A 22833-nucleotide genomic window follows, 5' to 3' on the forward strand; every position below is an offset into this window, starting at 1 on the left:
TGTAGCTTCATATTTGCTAGCATAATTTTATTTTAATTTTTTGAAGGACATTTTACTGCTAACTTCGAGAGGGATAAAGGGAAAAATGCAGTGACACTATTTTGACAGTAATGAATCTTGACAACCTAGACGTAAATTCTCCTCTTGCCTGACTGCTTGGGCTATCAGGAATGACAGCATTCTTTAAAGCTGCAGTTCTCAAATTTTTGGTTTCAGGACTCCTTTATACTGTTAAAAATTATTAAAGACCCATTTAGTTTGTGTTTATATGGGTTACATATATAAATATTTACTATACTAGAAATTAAAAATGGGAAAAAATTTAAAATTCTTTATTAACTCATTAAAAAATAATAAATTCAGTAACTGTTAACATAAATAACATTTTAATGAAAACTAACTACATCTTCCAAAACACAATTTTAGTGAGAAGAATGTCATTGCTTTACATTTTTGCAAACCTCTTTAATTTTTGGCTTAATAGAAGACAGCTGGATTCTCACATCTGCTTCTACATTCAATCTGTTGCAATATGTTGTTTTAATTGAAGTATATGAAGAAATCTGGCCTCACAGATTTGTAATTGGAAAAGGGACGAGTATTTTGATAGCCTTTTCAGATAACTGTGGATTTTCTTCTTTAATACTACACCAAACCCAAAAATTGGTGATTTCTTAAAGGTTAGTAACAATGTAGAATCCAATGTCACATTAATGAGATTTTCGTACTGTTACATTAAAATCCATTAGTCTCTTTAGCACTTTGAATGGATTTTTTTACCCATGCATGATTTTGCATCATCATGCAGTGGACGATATTGGTTCATTGAGTTATGCAGATCTTCCATAAGTTGACGTATTTTGTAATATTATACCAAAGAACCCACATTCATTAATATCACCCCAATTTCATCAAAAAGTCATTGAGTATTGCAAAGCTGTCATGCTCAAAGTAGCAAATAAATGCTTCCAAACTTCTAATTTTCATTTGAAAGCTTGAATTTGGTCATTGGCAACAAATACTGTTGATTGTTTTCCTTCAAGTGACAGGCTCACTTCATTCATTTTCAAGAGACTGTCAGATACTGAAGTCTGACTGATGATAATTTGTTAGTCATCCATTCATGTAAAAATGGTATTCCATAAAAAATGCAGCTAATTCAACTAATCAACGCAAAGAACTGCAGAAATGCTATCCCTCGAGACAACCATTGTATCTGGGTGTTCAACAGAACTGCTTTATGTGTTCTTTGTGTTTCATCTTGGTACCCGAAAGCTGTGTACACAAAAGTTGAAATTTAAAATTAGTGGTTTTTGCTATTTTATCTAGAACATTCCTAAGTGAAAATGGCACTTAAGTTTATGTATTTCTGTATTTGTTTGCTGCAAATGTGTGGTGGTGAAGAATATAATGACTACTCGTATTGTTCAGTGTCACTGTCTTGGTTTGTGCTCAGGCAGCAATGGCTTTATCTACCATTGCTTTGGTACCATGAGCACAAATCTCAACCAGATGAGAAAAGCTAATAATGTCTGAGTAGTGTAATGAATCTTGGGGATTCCCAGAGGTCCACATGGACTATACTTTGAGAACCTCTGCTATAAAGGGAACTCTTAAAATCTTCAGAGTGTTCACAGACCTGTGAACCATTACTAGGCACATTTTTATTTACTTTTGGAAAAAATTATAATCTTGTCCTGTTTACCCTTGTCAAGTTTTCAGGTACTGCTTCAGGAGCTTCAGGTGCTGCTGTTACCCTCAGCAGCCCACTAGGGAACAAAAAACTCAGAACAACATATATCTAGGTTGGAAACATGACTACATAAAAGGGAAAAGGGAACATGACTACTGAAATATTGTACAATATAAATGTAGGAGTTGATTTTTGGATATACCCAATTGTCCTATGTCTGTTGAGGTGACAAGATGGATGCTTAGGCTTCAAATATCAAACTGAGATGCACTAGACTGTCCTTAGTTGCATTAGGTAGCAGAAGTTGTGCTACCTGCTTAAGCCATTGATCGGGACCCTTGAATAAATGTTATTGTGATGTTGCTGTATGGACAAGTTGTAATTGGTCATTTCAGGAAGAATATTCTTGGAATATTTCTGGAACTGTTTTATCAATAATAAGTTCAACCCTAGTCAGGTTAATACAAAGTCTTCAAGAAATATGCCTATATTTTCTGCTTAATTATAGTGATATCTCTTAATGCAGGGCTGAATAAATTTTGTTCAATGATGATTTTACAAAAAGTATAACATAACGATGCTCCACTTACCTGAGAATTATAGTTCTAAAATTTCCAACCATGTTATTAAATATAGTTACAAAATTAGAAATAAGAAAAAATTACCTCTATAGCAAAGAAAATTTTTAAAAAACAGTGCAAAAGAAACAAGTATGCACACTTGATATGTATGATTACACTACTCTCCAGTTTAAAGATTCATTGTCTTCCCAAAGCACTTAAAGTCCATATCCTCTGGCCCTCCTTGACTGGACTTCTGCTTTGCTCTCTGATTCATCTCATGCCACCTCCTTCTCCTCATTCACTACACCATCCACACTGATGTTTTTTCTGCTTCTTGAATGTGCCAAGCGCAGGACCTTTCTGTGCCTTTTTTTTTTTTTTTTCCAATATATGAAATTTATTGTCAAATTGGTTTCCATACAACACCCAGTGCTCATCCCAAAAGGTGCCCTCCTCAATACCCATCCCCCACCCTCCCCTCCCTCCCACCCCCCATCAACCCTCAGTTTGTTCTCAGTTTTTAACAGTCTCTTATGCTTTGGCTCTCTCCCACTCTAACCTCTTTTTTTTTTTTTCATTCCCCTCCCCCTTGGGTTTCTGTTAAGTTTCTCAGGATCCACATAAGAGTGAAACCATATGGTATCTGTCTTTCTCTGTATGGCTCATTTCACTTAGCATCACACTCTCCAGTTCCATCCACGTTGCTACAAAAGGCCAGATTTCATTCTTTCTCATTGCCACGTAGTACTCCATTGTGTATATAAACCACAATTTCTTTATCCATTCATCAGTTGATGGACATTTAGGCTCTTTCCATAATTTGGCTATTGTTGAGAGTGCTGCTATAAACATTGGGGTACAAGTGCCCCTACGCATCAGTACTCCTGTATCCCTTGGGTAAATTCCTAGCAGTGCTATTTCTGGGTCATAGGGTAGGTCTATTTTTAATTTTCTGAGGAACCTCCACACTGCTTTCCAGAGCGGCTGCACCAATTTGCATTCCCACCAACAGTGCAAGAGGGTTCCCGTTTCTCCACATCCTCTCCAGCATCTATAGTCTCCTGATTTGTTCATTTTGGCCACTCTGACTGGCGTGAGGTGATATCTGAGTGTGGTTTTGATTTGTATTTCCCTGATGAGGAGCGACGTTGAGCATCTTTTCATGTGCCTGTTGGCCATCCGGATGTCTTCTTTAGAGAAGTGTCTATTCATGTTTTCTGCCCATTTCTTCACTGGGTTATTTGTTTTTCGGGTGTGGAGTTTGGTGAGCTCCCCATAGACTTTGGATACCAGCCCTTTGTCCGATATGTCATTTGCAAATATCTTTTCCCATTCCGTTGGTTGCCTTCTAGTTCTGTTGGTTGTTTCCTTTGCTGTGCAGAAGCTTTTTATCTTCATAAGGTCCCAGTAATTCATTCCTGCCTTTAATTCCCTTGCCTTTGGGGATGTGTCAAGTAAGAGATTGCTACGGCTGAGGTCAGAGAGGTCTTTTCCTGCTTTCTCCTCTAGGGTTTTGATGGTTTCCTGTCTCACATTCAGGTCCTTTATCCATTTTGAGTTTATTTTTGTGAATGGTGTGAGAAAGTGGTCTAGTTTCAACCTTCTGCATGTTGCTGTCCAGTTCTCCCAGCACCATTTGTTAAAGAGACTGTCTTTTTTCCATTGGATGTTCTTTCCTGCTTTGTCAAAGATGAGTTGGCCATACGTTTGTGGGTCTAGTTCTGGGGTTTCTATTCTATTCCATTGGTCTATGTGTCTGTTTTTGTGCCAATACCATGCTGTCTTGATGATGACAGCTTTGTAGTAGAGGCTAAAGTCTGGGATTGTGATGCCTCCTGCTTTGGCCTTCTTCTTCAAAATTACTTTGGCTATGCGGGGCCTTTTGTGGTTCCATATGAATTTTAGGATTGCTTGTTCTAGTTTCGAGAAGAATGCTGGTGCAATTTTGATTGGGATTGCATTGAATGTGTAGATAGCTTTGGGTTGTATTGACATTTTGACAATATTTATTCTTCCAATCCATGAGCAGGGAATGTCTTTCCATTTCTTTATATCTTCTTCAGTTACCTTCATAAGCTTTCTATAGTTTTCAGCATACAGATCTTTTGCATCTTTGGTTAGATTTATTCCTAGGTATTTTATGCTTCTTGGTGCAATTGTGAATGGGATCAGTTTCTTTATTTGTCTTTCTGTTGCTTCATTGTTAGTGTATAAGAATGCAACTGATTTCTGTACATTGATTTTGTATCCTGCAACTTTGCTGAATTCATGTATCAGTTCTAGCAGACTTTTGGTGGAGTCTATCAGATTTTCCATGTATAATATCATGTCATCTGCAAAAAGCGAAAGCTTTACTTCATCTTTGCCAATTTTGATGCCTTTGATTTCCTTTTGTTGTCTGATTGCTGATGCTAGAACTTCCAACACTATATTAAACAACAGCGGTGAGAGTGGGCATCCCTGTGGTGTTCCTGATCTCAGGGAAAAAGCTCTTATTTTTTCCCCATTGAGGATGATGTTAGCTGTGGGCTTTTCATAAATGGCTTTTATGATCTTTAAGTATGTTTCTTCTATCCCGACTTTCTCCAGGGTTTTTATTAAGAAAGGGTTCTGAATTTTGTCAAATGCCTTTTCTGCATCGATTGACAGGATCATATGGTTCTTATCTTTTCTTTTATTAATGTGATGTATCACGTTGATTGATTTGCGAATGTTGAACCAGCCCTGCATCCCAGGAATGAATCCCACTTGATCATGGTGAATAATCCTTTTTATATGCTGTTGAATTCAATTTGCTAGTATTTTATTGAGAATTTTTGCATCCATATTCATCAGAGATATTGGCCTGTAGTTCTCTTTTTTTACTGGGTCTCTGTCTGGTTTAGGGATCAAAGTAATACTGGCTTCATAGAATGAGTCTGGAAGTTTTCCTTCCCTTTCTATTTCTTGGAATAGCTTGAGAAGGATAGGTATTATCTCTGCTTTAAATGTCTGGTAGAACTCCCCTGGGAAGCCATCTCGTCCTGGACTCCTATTTGTTGGGAGATTTTTGATAACCGATTCAATTTCTTCGCTGGTTATGGGTCTGTTCAAGCTTTCTATTTCCTCCTGATTGAGTTTTGGAAGAGTGTGGGTGTTTAGGAATTTGTCCATTTCTTCCAAGTTGTCCAATTTGTTGGCATATAATTTTTCATAGTATTCCCTGATAATTGTTTGTATCTCTGAGGGATTGGTTGTAATAATTCCATTTTCATTCATGATTTTATCTATTTGGGTCATCTCCCTTTTCTTTTTGAGAAGCCTGGCTAGAGGTTTGTCAATTTTGTTTATTTTTTCAAAAAACCAACTCTTGGTTTCGTTGATCTGCTCTACAGTTTTTTTAGATTCTATATTGTTTATTTCTGCTCTGATCTTTATTATTTCTCTTCTTCTGCTGGGTTTAGGCTGCCTTTGCTGTTCTGCTTCTATTTCCTTTAGGTGTGCTGTTAGATTTTGTATTTGGGATTTTTCTTGTTTCTTGAGATAGGCCTGGATTGCAATGTATTTGCCTCTCAGGACTGCCTTCGCTGTGTCCCAAAGCGTTTGGATTGTTGTATTTTCATTTTCGTTTGTTTCCATATATTTTTTAATTTCTTCTCTAATTGCCTGGTTGACCCACTCATTCTTTAGTAGGGTGTTCTTTAACCTCCACGCTTTTGGAGGTTTTCCAGACTTTTTTTTGTGGTTGATTTCAAGCTTCATAGCATTGTGGTCTGAAAGTATGCATGGTATAATTTCAATTCTTGTAAACTTATGAAGGGCTGTTTTGTGACCCAGTATATGATCTATCTGGGAGAATGTTCCATGTGCACTCAAGAAGAAAGTATATTCTGTTGCTTTGGGATGCAGAGTTCTAAATATATCTGTCAAGTCCATCTGATCCAATGTATCATTCAGGGCCCTTGTTTCTTTATTGACCATGTGTCTAGATGATATATCCATTTCTGTAAGTGGAGTGTTAAAGTCCCCTGCAATTACCACATTCTTATCAATAAGGTTGCTTATGTTTATGAGTAATTGTTTTATAGATTTGGGGGCTCCGGTATTCGGCGCATAGACATTTATAATTGTTAGCTCTTCCTGATGGATAGACCCTGTAATTATTATATAATGCCCTTCTTCATCTCTTGTTACAGCCTTTAATTGAAAGTCTAGTTTGTCTGATATAAGTATGGCTACTCCAGCTTTCTTTTGGCTTCCAGTAGCATGATAAATAGTTCTCCATCCCCTCACTCTCAATCTAAAGGTGTCCTCAGATCTAAAATGAGTCTCTTGTAGACAGCAAATAGATGGGTCTTGTTTTTTTATCCATTCTGATACCCTATGTCTTTTGGTTGGCGCATTTAATCCATTTACATTCAGTGTTATTATACTGAAAGAAAGATACGGGTTTAGAGTCATTGTGATGTCTGTATGTTTTATGCTTGTGGTGATGTCTCTGGTACTTTGTCTCACAGGATTCCCCTTAGGATCTCTTGTAGGGTTGGTTTAGTGGTGACAAATTCCTTCAGTTTTTGTTTGTTTGGGAAGACCTTTATCTCTCCTTCTATTCTAAATGACAGACTTGCTGGATAAAGGATTCTTGGCTGCATATTTTTTCTGTTTAGCACACTGAAGATATCGTGCCAATCCTTTCTGGCCTGCCAAGTTTCAAAAGAGAGATCAGTCACGAGTCTTATAGGTCTCCCTTTATATGTGAGGGCACGTTTATCCCTTGCTGCTTTCAGACTTTTCTCTTTATCCTTGTATTTTGCCAGTTTCACTATGGTATGTAGTGCAGAAGATCGATTCAAGTTACGTCTGAAGGGAGTTCTCTGTGCCTCTTGGATTTCAATGCCTTTTTCCTTCCCCAGTTCAGGGAAGTTCTCAGCTATAATTTCTTCAAGTACCCCTTCAGCACCTTTCCCTCTCTCTTCCTCCTCTGGGATACCAATTATGCGTATATTATTTCTTTTTAGTGTATCACTTAGTTCTCTAATTTTCCCCTCATACTCCTGGATTTTTTTATCTCTCTTGTTCTCAGCTTCCTCTTTTTCCATAACTTTATCTTCTAGTTCACCTATTCTCTCCTCTGCCTCTTCAAGCCTAGCCATCGTGGTTTCCATTTTGTTTTGCATTTTGTTTAAAGCACTTTTCAGCTCCTCGTGACTGTTCCTTAGTCCCTTGATCTCTGTAGCAAGAGATTCTCTGCTGTCCTGTATACTGTTTTCAAGCCCAGCGATTAATTTCATGACTATTATTCTAAATTCACTTTCTGTTATATTATTTAAATCCTTTTTGATCAGTTCATTAGCTGTTGTTATTTCCTGGAGATTCTTCTGAGGGGAATTCTTCCATTTGGTCATTTTGGATAGTCCCTGGAGTGGTGAGGATCTGCAGGGCACTTCCCCTGTGCTGTGGTGTATAACTGGAGTTGGTGGGCGGGGCCGCAGTCTGACCTGATGTCTGCCCCCAGCCCACCGCTGGGGCCACAGTCAGACTGGTGTGTGCCTTCTCTTCCCCTCTCCTAGGGGCGGGATTCACTGTGGGGTGGCGTAGCCCGTCTGGGCTACTTGCACACTGCCAGGCTTGTGGTGCTGGGGATCTGGCGTATTAGCTGGGGTGGGTAGGCAAGGTGCACGGGGGCAGGAGGGGCAGGCTTAGCTCGCTTCTCCTTAGATGATCCACTTCAGGAGGGGCCCTGTGGCAGCGGGAGGGAGTCAGATCCGCCGCCGGAGGTTTGGCTCCGCAGAAGCACAGAGTTGGGTGTTTGTGCTGAGCGAGCAAGTTCCCTGGCAGGAACTGGTTCTCTTTGGGATTTTGGCTGGGGGATGGGCAGGGGAGATGGCGCTGGTGAGCGCCTTTGTTCCCCACCAAACTGAGCTCTGTCGTCCGGGGGCTCAGCAGCTCTCCCTCCCTTTGTCCTCCAGCCTTCCCGCTTTCTGAGCAGAGCTGTTAACTTATGACCTCCCAGACGCTAAGTCACGCTTGCTGTCGGAACACACTCCGTCAGGCCCCTCTGCTTTTGCCAGCCAGACTCGGGGGCTCTGCTTGGCGGGCGAGCCGCCCCTCCGCCCCGGCTCCCTCCCACCAGTCCGTGGAGCGCGCACCGCCTCGCCGCACTTCCTACCCTTTTCCGTGGGCCTCTCATCTGCGCTTGGCTCCGGAGACTCCGTTCTGCTAATCCTCTGGCGGTTTTCTGGGTTATTTAGGCAGGTGTAGGTGGAATCTAAGTGATCAGCAGGACGCGCGGTGAGCCCAGCGTCCTCCTACGCCGCCATCTTCCTATCGAAATCCAACATTTATTTATTATTGAGAGACAGAGAGGCAGACTTTGAGCAGGGAAGAGGCAGAGAGGGAGGGAGACACAGAATCCAAAGCAGGCTTCAGGCTCTGAGCTGTCAGCACAGAGCCCTACTGGGGGCTCAAACTCACAAACCAAGAGATCATGACCTGAGCCAAAGTCGGACGCTTAACCAACTGAGCCACCCAGGTGGCCCCTTGTGCCTGGGTTTTTTTTCCTAGATCTTTGCATGGCTGACTCCCTCTTACCCTTCAGGACTCAGTCCACACTTCGTATACCTAGAGAAGCCTATTATGACCACTCTGCTGAATAATAGTCTCTCCACATCACCCAATAATAATTCTCAATCAGATTACCTTCTTTTAATTTTCTTTTCATTACTGTTGCTATCTAAAGTGATCTTTTTAAATATTCGTTATTTATTGTATAAATTCCTTATTAATGGGAACCTCTTCTGTCTTATTAACTGCTAAACCCCCTCACACACAGTAGATATTAAAATATTCCTTGAATGAAGGAATTTTCTAGATCCATAAATGAATTTATAGGAAACATGTTAGTTTCTGTTGAGGCCAAATTAATAAGGTATTCAAATCCACCTGTAAACAAAATCTTTTAAACAACAGAAAATTACCTCCCCATTTATCTCTAGGGAAAGTGTGAGGTCACTGATAATAACCTTGGAGAAAAGGCAATGTCATTTGGGTTTCCTGTTCCCTTCTGAGTCAAGTCTTTATATAATGAAATTTTCTTTTTATTTAAAGTGCTATAAATTTTCTAAATACTAGAAATGTCCCTAATAAAATATAAGAACATAGAAATTGTTCCAAAGAGAAAAATACAGAAGGCTTACTTGTGGATTCTTTTATGGGATCATCTCAAAGGTGAAATTGCCTTGAAAAGAAGCTCTTTCAATAGTAAGTAATTTATACCCCTTGGATAAGGTCTAACATGGCATTTTAATTTCAGAATATATTTTACGACACCCTGCCCAGCTGTTCAAATCCAGCCATTATTACTTCTTCCAAATACCATGGTTCCCAGAATTTATGTTCTCAATAAATGATTTCAAGGTAAGTCAAACATGGTGATGGATGTTAACTAGATTTATTGTAGTGATCATTTTTGAAATTATACAAATATTTAATCATTATGTTGCATACCTGAAACTAATATAATGTTATGTGTCAATTATACCTCAATAATAAAGTTGAAAAACTGGAGTCCAAGAGGATGACATAGTTAGGAAGTTAAAAATAAAATAAAGATAGACAGCAGCACTAGAAAAAGAAGGAAAGAAAAGAAATAACTGGTCCTGTTTATGTCATTTGTTTAAAATAATCATTTATTGATTGTTATTTGCTGTCCACTGTTAGGCTTTTCCTCTTTTGCAAGAAAAAAAAAAGGCAAGTCAAGCAAATAATGTATTACTCTTAATGAAAAATATTTTAAAGTCCATCCTTCAGAAAGAAAAATAGACAAATGCTAAGATTTAATAAATGCTTCTAAGACCTCATCTTAGGCTTACTTATTTTTACAGTCTCTGTATATTTGAGTGCCTGGTTGTTGCTCAATTTTTGTTGAGAGCCTGTATCCCTATAGGCAAACCTCTTTTTAGAGAACATTCCATGGGGAGACAAGGGAATATGAATACCAGGTGAGAGAATTTGACACGGCAGAAGTCGAGGCCCTTGAGTGCAAACAAAACCCTGAAACAAAGTAAACATGAGGGGTTTGGTGTACCCTATACACCTACAACCAGGAGTCATATATTGTATCTATTTCTTGGAAGTTTATTGAATGCTTTTTGTATACCTAACACGGTATTAGATATTTAAGGAGGCTTAAAAAAGACAATATTGTTTTACCTGGAAAAACTTCTGCAGATAAGGACTTTTTAAAAACATAACTCCAATGCCATTATCAAACCTAACAAGATGAATACTTACTCCTTACTATCATTTAATACCTATTCAAATTTCCTTAACTGTCTCAATTATTTTTTTTTTCCAGTTTTGGACAACTTTATTTGGGGTACAAAAAAATCTGCACAAATTTTAGACTGTGTTAAAATTTCCAACAAGAGATTTGCTAAATGAGAGCTTCATTTGCTATTTAAGTATTAGTCTCTGGTACTATTAATCTTTGAACAGGTTATGGTCAACTGTCTTTGTACACTTTATTTGTTTGAATTAGGAGCCAAACAAGGTCCACACATTATATTTGATTGTTGTAGTTTTTTCAGTGTATAACAGTTCCTTCTTATTTTTTTAACACTTTTTTTTTTCCTGAAGAAATTTGGTCATTTGTCCTGGGGGATGATCCACATTTTGGATTTGGCTGACTACTTCATCATGGTGTTATTTAACTTTTTCTGCTAATTCTTATTTCTCATGCTTCATGGATGCTACTAATCTAGAGGCTTGGTTAAACTGAGTTTTCATTTGACAAGAATACTCATAGGTGGTGCTGTGTATTTCCTAATGCATCACATCAGGGAAGCACATAAGGTCTAGTTGTCTCAGTTTTAGTAACACTAACAGTGACCAGTGGGCTCATGAGTTGTCAGCTTATCTAAACTTCCTAACAACCTGCCACCAAATAATTTTAGCACATCTTGATCATCATTGCCCACATCTGTATTTCATTAGAATCTGCAAAATGGTGATTTTCTATTTCTATCATCTTTTCCTGCTTTTATTGACTGGAATCCTTCCTTAAAGAAGAATGGTCCGCATCTACTGTTTGGTTATTCTGAAATACAGTTCACAGAAAAGAATGGCAGGATAAATGCTTCATTCTTTATCTTTATAAACAACTTCCAGAGCAATGACTCGGTGTCCTAGAAATTTCCAATGATAACCAATGAAGTTTTCTTTTTTGCTATATCATTAGGAGCTCATGAGTTTTAAAAAATATATTTGACATGTATCACTCAATTGCAGTCATTCTTTTTGATGCTCAGATTGTCTCATATTAGGCAAAATGGCATAACAGGCAAGTGGAAACTCCTTCACGTTGGCTCCTATGTCCTTTTGACATAAATCCTTCAGTCAGTAATAGCTTAGTTTCTTAATGTCCTAGGGTCATATTTTATTCCCTGCCCCAGATCTGGAATCAATCATTTATTGAAGGAACTCTGGCTCCTATTAGTCGGAAATGGTCTGGGTGTCAAGGTGATCATTGTTACTGGGTTTTTATTGCTTCTACATCTTTCTGTTGGACAGAATTTATACATACATAATTTTTAGAGAGAAAAAAATAATGTGTTCTTATTCATATTTCCAGGCAAAATTAGGACCACAGAATTTTACTTAACTTTCATATTTTGTAAAAAGCATGTATATGGTTCAAGTCAAAACTCTAATACAAGGCACAGAGAGGTCTTGCTTAGGCCTCTGTTTCCTACCATCTTATTTCCTCCCTCTTCCACAGAAACTATTCTGGTTAATTTTTGTTTCATTTTTTTTTATTGTTTCTTTTTGAAAATATAAGGACATGTGTATATATTTGTCTACTCCTTCTTACACAAAAGGTGGTAACATACTATAAACACTGTTTTCCACCCTTTCTATTTTTTCCCCCACTTAAAGATATGTCATGGGGGTCAGCTACTCTATATTAGCACATAATCATCTCCATCTTCTCTTGGAGTAGTTAGAATGCATAATACACCCTTGTGTGGCTATATCATAGTTTATTCAACTAATGCCCCACTGATGGACATTTTTTATTTCCTGTCTTTTGCTACTGGAAATAATGTTTCAATTAATCACCTTTTGCATAAATCATTTCATATTTTTGCAGATGTGTTTGGGGGTTCGGGGATCTGCATTTTATTTTATTTTTTAATGTTTATTTTTGAGAGAGAGAGGGAGTGGGGGAGAGAGTGGGGGGCAGAAAGAGAGAGAGACAGACAGACAGAGGTTCTTAAGCAGACTCTGTGCTGAGAGCAGAGAAGAGAGCCTGCTGTGGGTCTCAAACTACGAATTAGGTTATCATGACCTGAGCAAAAGTCCTGACGCTTAACCGACTGAGCCACCCAGTCGCTCCCAGGGATCTGCATTTTAAACAAGAATCCTAATGATTCTGATGCAGGTGATTTAGATCTACACGTTGAGAAACAATAGTATAGAGCAGTGTTTTTCAGTTGTGGGTGGGGACCCATTAATGAGTCACGAAATCAGTTTAGTGGCTTGAATTTGAATTTTTTAAAAAATAAAGTAGAACAGAAGTGAATTGAAACTATCAGTACACACTATAATAAGAGTAAGGGATATTTCTTTAAAAATTTTTTTTCATGTTTTTTATTTTTGAGAGAAGGAGAGACAGAGGGTGCGTGGGCAAGGGGCAGAGAGAGAGGGAGACACAGAATCCCAAGCAGGCTCCAGGCTCTGAGCTGTCAGCACAGACTCGGGGCTCAAACTCATGAACCATGAGATCATGACCTGAGCCAAAGTCAGACACTTAACTGACTGAATCACCCAAGCACCCCTCTAGATTCTACTTTTAAATCCTGTTTTCTTTTTTCTTTTTTTAAAAATTTTTAACGTTTATTTAGTTTTGAGAGACAGCACAAGCAGGAGAGGGGCAGAGAGAGAGAGGGAGACACAGAATCCGAAGCAGGCTCCAGATTCTGAGCTGTCAGCACAGAGCCCAATGTGGGGCTCAAACCCCCAAACTGTGACATCACGACCTAAGCCAAAGTTGGATCCTAAACCGACCTAGCCACTCAGGACCTCAAGAGATATTTCTTTAAACTTTTGTTTCAGAAAAGTATGTGTATGAGTCTGAACTGGATCATGACATATAATGTGTTTGTTACTCTGGATTATAGTCCAAAAAAGTTCAAACAATTGTTGGGGGAGTAGATTGTCAGTAAACAGATAAACTACTATTAGCTAGAATATTAGGGAAGACTTTAGGGTAGCATTGGTATCTGAACTTAGCCTTATAGAATGTGAATAGGCACCAAGAACATAGGTTGCTTTTCATAAGCGTAAAGTGTACATGGGGTATTAGAAGGGAAGAATACCAAAAGTAAAGCCAGGAAAGCAAAAATGTATATAGTGTATAAACAGGTCTCCTACCTGGCTAGAGCAGAAATGGGAAGTTGTCACTGACACTAACCATCATTCTCTTTCAAAAGCCAAAGGTTTATTGTTAGGTAACTAAAAAGTTGTAATTATTTTCTTTTCACTTAAATTAGGCTTTGAAACATCTGTTTACCAGTCACAGCACTGGTATTGGAAGAAAAGGATGTCGATTAACAACAGAAGATCTTGAGGCTTATCTTTATGTCTTCTCCCAGCCTGGAGCATTAAATGGTCCAATTAACCATTACCGAAATATCTTCAGGTCAGTATAATTTCTTTTTAGTTAAATAAAATATTCATTCCCTAAAGAGCCAATATTTTATTTATTTATTTTTCCCAAATATTACTTAAATTCCAGCTATTTAGGGGCACCTGGGTGGCTCAGTTGGTTAAGCCTTCGACTCTTGATTTCAGCTCAGGTCATGATCTCAGGGTTTGTGGGATTGAACCCCGCATCAGGCTCTGTGCTGTCCATGCTGGTTGGGATTCTCTCAGTCCTCTTTCTAGTCTTTCTCTGCCTCTTCCCTCAGTTGCATGCTTGTATACACATGTGCACACACCCTCTCTGTCTCTCTCAAAATAAATAAACATTAAAAAAATTCTAGCTAGTTAACATATAGTGCAATATTAGATTCAGGTGTAGAATTTAGTGATTCATCACTTACATACAACACCCAGTGCTCATCATAAGTACCCTTCTAAATACCCATCACCTATTTAACCCATTCCCCCACACACCTTCCCCCCAGTAACCCTCAGTTTGTTCTCTATAGTTAAGCATCTGTTTCTTGGTTTGGCTCTCTTTTCTCCCCCTCTAAGTTCATTTGTTTTATTTCTTAAATTCCACATAAGAGTGAAATCAGATGACATTTGTTTTTCTATGACTGATTTTGCTTAGCTTAATACTCTCGAGCTCCAGCCACATTGTTGCAAATGGCAAGATTTTGTTCTTTTTTATGGCTGAGTAATATTCCATTGTATGTATATATACCACATCTTTATCCATTCAACAGTCAACGTTTGAATGTTCAGTCACTGTTTCAGTTCTTTCCATAATTTGGCTATTGTTGAAATTAATAACAGGTGTTGATGAGGATGTGCAGAAAGGGGAACCCTCTTACACTGTTGGTAGGAATGCAAACTTGGTGCAGCCACTCTGGAAAACAGTATGGAGTTTCCTCAGAAAGTTAAAAATAGAACTACTTTACAATCCACCAATTGCTCTATTAGGTATTTTCCCAAAGGATACAAAAATACTAATTTGAAGGGATACATGCACCCTGATGTTTATAGCAACATTATAAACAACAGCCAATATTTTATTATTATTTTTTTAGCTTATTTGCTTGTTTTGAGAGAGAGACCACAGGCAGGGGAGGAGCAGAGAGGGAGAGAGAGAGAATTCCAAGCAGGCTCCGAGCTGTCAGTGCAGAGCCCAATGTAGGGCTCAATCTCACAAACCATGAGATCATGACCTGAGCTGAAACCAAGAGTTGGATGCTTAACTGGCTGAACCACTCAGGAGCCCCGTCAATATTTTATTTTTAAGATTAAGTTCACAGTTTATCCAAAGACTCAAAAGTGTTCATTTTGTAAGTTACATAGTCTTTTTCTAGGGAAAACTTTAAACATTTGGAAAAGTAGAGAGAAGAATATAATGGAATCCCCCTATAGTTGTCACTTGTTTTATCCATAACTATATCCACTTCTTATTTACCTTTGGATTATTGTGAATAGATGTATGTTTGTAATCATATTTTTAATGATTATTATTCATTCAAGAAATACATATTAAGCACTTTGTATGTTCTAGTCTATGCCAACACTCAGGATATAGTATTGAACAAAATGAGACAAAGGTCCCTGATCACTAGCCAAGTGGGGAAAACAGACATCAACTGTATAACCCCAGTAATGAATATACGGTTATAAACAAACAAAGACCATGATAGAAAGGGATGAGAACTGAGCAAATGATGTTTGAACAGAGAAATAGAGGATGAGTTACATATTGACTGAATAAAGTTGGGGTCAGAGGGATTGGCATTTCAGGAAAAGGAAACAGCATGTACCAAAGCAGTGTGGGAAGATAAGAGAGTTGTGGTTTTAAATAATACAGTGAGGGCCATTGTAGCTAGAGCACAGAAAAAGAAAATAAAATGAGAATGGGTCCAAGAGAAGGCAGTGGCTGGTCTTACAGAGCCATGTAGACCATATTAAGTACTTAAGACCCATGAATGTAAAGCTAGTAAATGAGCATTTCAAGCAGGAAAGAGTAACAATCTAATCTGTATTTGTATACATTCATTCAATGTGAGGAAACTGCAGTGGTCCAGGCTAAAGATGATGGTAGCCTGAAATAGCCTGAAGGCAGTGGAGATGGGGAGAATGGGTAGATTTAAGAGATATTTAAGAGGAAAATTGACAGGGATTGGTGATGGGTTAGATGGGTGGGGGTGGAGGGTCAGGGAAGGAATGAGAAGAAGAGGGGTACCAAGGATGGCTCCTGAATTTTTGGCTTGAACAGCTATATGGATATAGCTCATGCCATTCACTGAGGCAGAAAACACTAGAAGAGAACTGGTTTTGAGGAGAAGGTCATAAACTTTATTGACCTTAAACTAGTTGAGTTTGATGTGGTGTCTTAAATATTCAAATAGGCAGATAGATACAAGGGTTTGGAATTCAAAGGAGAGAATCTGTGATGAAGTTATGTAAAATCTTGGTGTCGCTGATATACACAAACGAAGCTTTTGCTCAGAGTATATTGTCTAGGGAGAAAGTATAGAATGAAAGACAAGATATGGAGATTTGTCTGTTCAGGTTTGGACTCTAGACAGGAGAAAAAGATTTTCCTTGGGAATTAGCAACCACAGCCTGCCTTGAAAAGGTTTAGAGCCTTGAATATATGCTACCTCCATAACACTAGAATCTCAGGGAAATATATTTCAATGTCATCATAAGCTGGTAACACTTCCAAGCAAGCCTGGTAGAAACAAAGACAGAATTTCTCTGGAGGATACATCTCAACTCAGACTTACAATATTCCCACAGGTAGAGTCCCCTGAAGATGAGTTCATAATCCAAATTACAAAAAATACTGATCCACCATTAATGAGTCAGAATACAGTTGCAGTAGAACTCTTACAAATTTCAAATACTACAACAGAGATTATAAAGTATGTTTAAATCATTAGATATGTGAAAGAATAAAAATTATGAGAAAAGAATAAGGAAATATCAAGACAGACTGGAAAAGGCTGAAAAAGAACAAAAGAACTTCTGGAAATGAAAAATATGGCTATTGAAATCTAAAATTCCATAAGTGAGTTAAATAGCAGATCAGACAAGCTAAAAAGAATTATGAATTAGAAGATAGCTCTGAAAAAATTACTTAGAATATAGCTTAGAGAGATAAAGAAGTGAAAATATAAAACGTTATATTTGACATAGAGGGTAAAATTAGAAATCATATATTGGGGTGCCTGGGTGGCTCAGTTGGTTAAGCATCTGACTTTGGTTCATGGTTTGTGAGTTCAAGCCCCACATTAAGCTCTATGCTGACAGTATAGAGCCTGCTTGGGATTCTCTCTCCCTCTCTCTCTCTCTCTCTCTCTCACTCTCTCACTCTCCCCCACTTGTGCTCTCTCTCTTTCTCTCAAACCAAAAAAATTATATAGATAGGTGATAGATAGAATTAGATACACATACATATATATAGATGCTAAGAATTTTTTTCTAGTAAAATAAAATAATGCAAATAGAATGTATTATTTTCAAACCAGTAGAGGGTGACAAGATAACTATCAATTCAAAAGAAGGCAGGAAAGAGAAAAGGGAAGCAAAGTACAGTCAATAGCACAAAATAAGATGTCAAAATCAATTTAAATATGTCAGTAAGCACAATAAATATGAATGTATTAAACTTTCCAGTTAAAAAATAAAATATCAGATTGGATTGAGTCACAAAGCATAAGGACATAAAAAGGTTGATAGTAGGAAGGTAGAAAAAAGTTATAGTGGGTGTTTTATTGGTTGATTAATTGATTTTATTTTTAAGTAATCTTTACATCCAACATGGGGTTTGAACTTACAATGCCAAGATCAAAAGTTGCATGTTCCACTGACTGAGCCAGCCAGGTGCACCTAAAGAAATTGTTATTTTATTTTATTTTATTTTATTTTATTTTATTTTATTTTTTAATGTTTATTTATTTTGGAGAGAGAGTGTGTGTGGGTGGGAGAGGGGCAGAGAGAAAGGGAGAGAGAGAGAACCCCCAGCAGGCTCTATGCTCAGCATGGAGCCTGAAGTGGAGCTTGATCTCATGACCATGAGATCATGACCTAAGCCAAAATCAAGAGTAGAATACTTAATCAACTGTGCCTACCCAGGTGCCCCAAAGGTGTTACTTTAAATAAAACAAAATCAAATTATTTGAATACAAAATCCAAGGGCAGTCAAGAGATTATATGAATGAGTGGAGAAGAGGTAAACCGAAACCTTTTTCTGACTAACAATAACAACAAAAAATTTACAAATATAAATGTAAATATCATCGATAAAACAGATGTTAATTTAAAAGGTATTTATAGGTACCCATTTATCAAGCAAGGCAATGATTGACATTGCAGAGGCTGCAGGTTACATCTCATAGGATATAGCAACATTGTCTCAAGTCCATGTTTTGTCATTTGTTGTTTGTTTTTTACAAACAACATTTGTAAAGAGAATTATAAGAGAAAATAGAACAATATATTTTCATACAAGCTTAAATTTTGAACAGCAGATAAAAATAATAGTTGTTAAATGTTCTTGATTTACCCGTTTATCAAAAATCTAGCTTTGTGATACAAAACAATTAGCTACAAGGAAAAAGAGGAAAATATTCTGATGTTTCTCAAGTTATTTTACTAATATTTGTTCATTAGAGGATCTGCATTCTCAAGAGTAAGCTCTAGAATCCTGCTAATTAGCATGGAGAGAGAAAGAGAAAAAAAGCAGACCTGTGAAGGTCAAAACTTACAATTTTATATAAAGGTGAAAGTTTTAAACTAGATTGCTATAGGTTAAATCTAGTCAGGTCAAGGTCATATGGAATCTTCTGGAAGGTCACTTGACTCCCTCTAATGCTTCTTTATGTTAGGGTAATCGAGCCCAAGTATATAATTTAAAATGGTTATACGATATATAATGACTATACATAAGGTATAGTACATATACTCAGGTATGGAAATCACTGTCATTTATCACCCTTCCCAGGACCATAGACTCATCCAAGGACTCTCCAAAATTTGGAGTTAAGTCATTCACCAGAATGAATGAACTAGGAATTAGATTAGTTATAGGATCTAACCTGCAAAAAGATAATTAAGTCTAAACTTATAACAAAGCACCAAATAATAAAGCAAAACTGACACAAGGGAAAATGACAAATCCATAATCACTATTAGAGATTTTAACCCACCTCTCTCAAAAATTAATCAAGCAGGGAAAAAATAATAATAAAAATGTGAAAGATTTGAACCCAATTAACATCTTTGATCTGATGAACAAATCTAGTATCCTGCATCCAATAATTAGAAAATATATACTATTTTTAAGCACATAGAAATGTTTACAAAGGTTGATTACATACTGGAATAGAGAGTAAATCCTAACCAATACCAAGGGATCAGTGTCATACGGATGTGTTCTCTGAACATAATGCAATTAGAAATTAACAATCACACAAACTTCTAAAAAATTCCATATATTCAGAAATTTTAAAAACTTCTAAATTACTCTTGGCTATGATCCAGGTATTTACCCAAAGAATACAAAAATACTAATTCAAAGGGATACATGTGCCCTGATGTTTATAGCAGTATTATCTACAGTAGCCAAATTATGAAATAGCCCAAGTGTCCATTGATTGATGAGTGGATAAAGAAGATGTGGTATATATATACAAGGGAATATTACTCAACCAAAAAAGAATGAAATCTCACCATTTGCCACGACGTGAATGGAGCTAGAATGCTAAGTGAATTAAGTCAGTCAGAGAAAGACAAATACCATATGATTTCACTCATATGCAGAACTTAAGAAACAAATGAGCAAAGGGGAAAAATAGGGAGAGAGACAAACCAGGAAATAGATTCTTAACTATAGAGAACAAACTGATGGTTACCCAAGGGGAGGTGGGTGGGGAGCTGGGTGAAGTAGATGATGGGGATTAAGGAGAACACTTGTGATGGGCATAGGTGTTGTATGGAAGAGCTGAATCACTATACTGTACACCAGAAAATAATATAATACTATGTGTTAACTGGAATTTAAATAGAAACTTTAAAAAAATTACTCATGGATCAAAAAAGATCATAATGGAGGAGTGCCTGGGTGGCTCAGTTGGTTAAATGTCTGACTCTTGATTTCAGCTCAGGCCATGATCTCACACTTTGTGAGATCAGCTCTGCATTGGGCTCCATGCTGACAGCACAGAGCCTGCTTGGGATTCTCTCTCTGCCCTTTCCCACTTGCACATGTGCACATGTGCACTCTCACTCAAAATAAAGAGACATTAAAAAAAATCATAATGGAAATTAGTAAAAACGTAGAAAAAATAATATCAAAATGCGGAATACAGTTAAAATAATATGTAGGAAGAAATACATTCAGTTTTCCATGCATATATTAGAAAAGAAGATAGAAAAGAAGATTAGTGACCTAAGAGTACAATTTGAGAAGTTAGGAAAAGAACAATATGTAAAAAAAAATAAATTGGAAGGAAAATAATTTAAATTAGATAAAAAGCAGAAATTAATGCAATCAAAAACAAAGACACAATAGAATCAAAAAATCAAAAGCCGATTCTTTGAAGGTTATTAATATAAACTTCTGCCAAGATTGGTTTTTAAAAAGCATGAATAAACAATATTAGGAAGTAGAAAATAGATATAGCTATAAACACAACAGAGATAAAATATAAAACTTAGGTTAACAAATTTAAGAACTTTGACAAAATGGGCAGTTTTTTAGAAAAATATAGCAACCAAAACTAACTCATGAAGAATTAGAAAACCTAAATAGACATAGCCATTAAAGAAATTGAATTATTAATTTAAAGCACATCTACCCACACAAATAGGCTGAAGTGGCTTTACGTGTAAGTTCTAACACAGAACTCCCACTCTAATAGACACTTTTAGACATTATAAAAAGAAGGTATAGGCTTCAGCTCATTATGAAGCTGGTATAACTTTAATACCAAAAGAAGACAAAGATTGTATAAAACTGGAAAATTATAGTTCAAACTACATTATAAATGTAGATCCATAAATTTAAAATAAAATATTTTTGACCTGAATCCAGCATAGATTAAAAATTAAGCCAAAGTTAGCATTAAAATTCATTACTTTAAAAAATAAAATTCATTACTTTAATTAGCCACATTAACAGATTAAAAGGAAAAATATGATTATCCAAATAAAGAATGAGCATTTAATAATATTCAACACATATTTATGCAACAGTTCTTAGTGATCTAGAACTAGAATAGCGGATGTAAGAGTGGAGCTCAGTTAGGCCACTTAGCCTGAATCTCCTGAAGGGATAGTGTAGGAGATTGACTTTTGCTTTACTTAATTATCTGAGAGACAAAAAATAAGGTATTCAAAGTGTTTTGGAGTGGTTATTTGCACCTGGACAGCTGGCAGGCACATAAAAAGATATTCCAGGAGTCAGGACCAAGAGGATAAAAAACCCACATTAAAAGCAGAAAATACTTTTTGATACTGTCCAATAGCTGTATCTGGATGGGAAACTTTGGGGGATCTGGGAAGTCTTTCCTCTATCTGAGAGAATGATATGTTATCCCTTGCTTTTAAAATCACCTTTGCGGATTTATTTTCCCTTTGCCATTACACTTGATATTCTCTGTGTCTGTTAGTATCTTTATATTAATCACAGTATGATTCCATTATGACAACAAAGCAGAAGGGAACTTTGGTCTTAGAAACCTATAGCAAACATCATACTTTATGATGAAACACTAGAAGCATTTTATCTAAAAATAAAGTCTAAAGATAAACTTGCCAACTATAACTGCTTCTATTCACCACTGTTTTGAAGGTTTTAGCCACATAAGAAAAAAAAAAGAAAAGAAAAGTGTAAGTATTAGGAAAGAAACAAACAAAGCCATGATAATTCATAGATAATATGGTTACAATCTAGAAAAAGAATCTACAGAAAAGTTATTTAAACAAAAATAGTTCAGCAAAGTTGATATACATAAATACAATATACAAAAATTATGATCTTATAAATGAACAGTTAGAAAACGTATTTTAAAAATAGATACCCCAGGGCACCTGGGTGGCTCAGTCTGACTCTGGATTTCGGCTCAGATCATGATCTCATGGTTCGTAAAATTGAGCCCTGCATTGGGCTCTGCACTGACAGCACAGCCTGCTTTGGATTCTCCCTCTCCCTCTCTCTGTGCCCCTCCCTCTCTCTCTCTCTTTTTCTCACAGAATAAATAAACATTAAAAAAAAAATAGGTACCCCTACAATAGCAACAACAACAAAATTAGGTGTATAGGAATGACTCTAACAAAAGATCACCTTTATAGATTGTCAAAACTTATTGGAAGTAGTCAAGAATACAGGCTCAGGGCAGTAGATATTTACTAATCAGTAGAGAAGTATTTTAACATTTTAACAATCCATACAGACATGCTGGTATAAACTAGTGAAAATTAGCCCTGGTTTATCATGTTCATGATTGGAAAACTTCAATATCATAAAGTTCTTGATTTCTCACAAACTATTAATTTAATTCAATTTCAATCAAAACTATAGGAAACTTTTTTGAAACTTGAAAAACTGATTCTGAAATTTGTTTGAAAGAGCCTAAGGCTGAGAATGGCCAAGATAGTTTTAAAGGAAAGGATAGATGGATGACTAACCCTATTAAATATTAAGGCTTGTAATGAGGCTATAAAATTAGTAAAATATGGCATTGACTCTGGGATAGACAAATTGACTAACAAAACAGAGAAGAAAGCCCAAAAATGGAACCACGCATATGGGAACCTACTATGACAGAACATTTTGAGTCTGTGGTGAAAGATCCTATACATGTTGGTGGAACAATTAGATATCCATATAGAGTAAAATGA

The 22833-nt window shown here is 36.8% G+C and overlaps 1 protein-coding gene across 1 annotated transcript in view; it reads left to right on the forward strand.

Moving 5' to 3' along the window:
* The window catches only part of EPHX4 (epoxide hydrolase 4), a 46668-nt gene that overhangs the window by 17730 nt on the left and 6105 nt on the right, over positions 1-22833 (forward strand). The window contains exons 5-6 of the mRNA XM_042952823.1: positions 9548-9651; positions 13788-13936. Coding sequence (XP_042808757.1) covers positions 9548-9651; positions 13788-13936 — 253 coding nt within the window. The remainder of the gene's footprint in view (positions 1-9547; positions 9652-13787; positions 13937-22833) is intronic.

This window comes from Panthera leo, chromosome C1, assembly GCF_018350215.1.
Source record: "Panthera leo isolate Ple1 chromosome C1, P.leo_Ple1_pat1.1, whole genome shotgun sequence".
NCBI lineage: Eukaryota > Metazoa > Chordata > Mammalia > Carnivora > Felidae > Panthera > Panthera leo.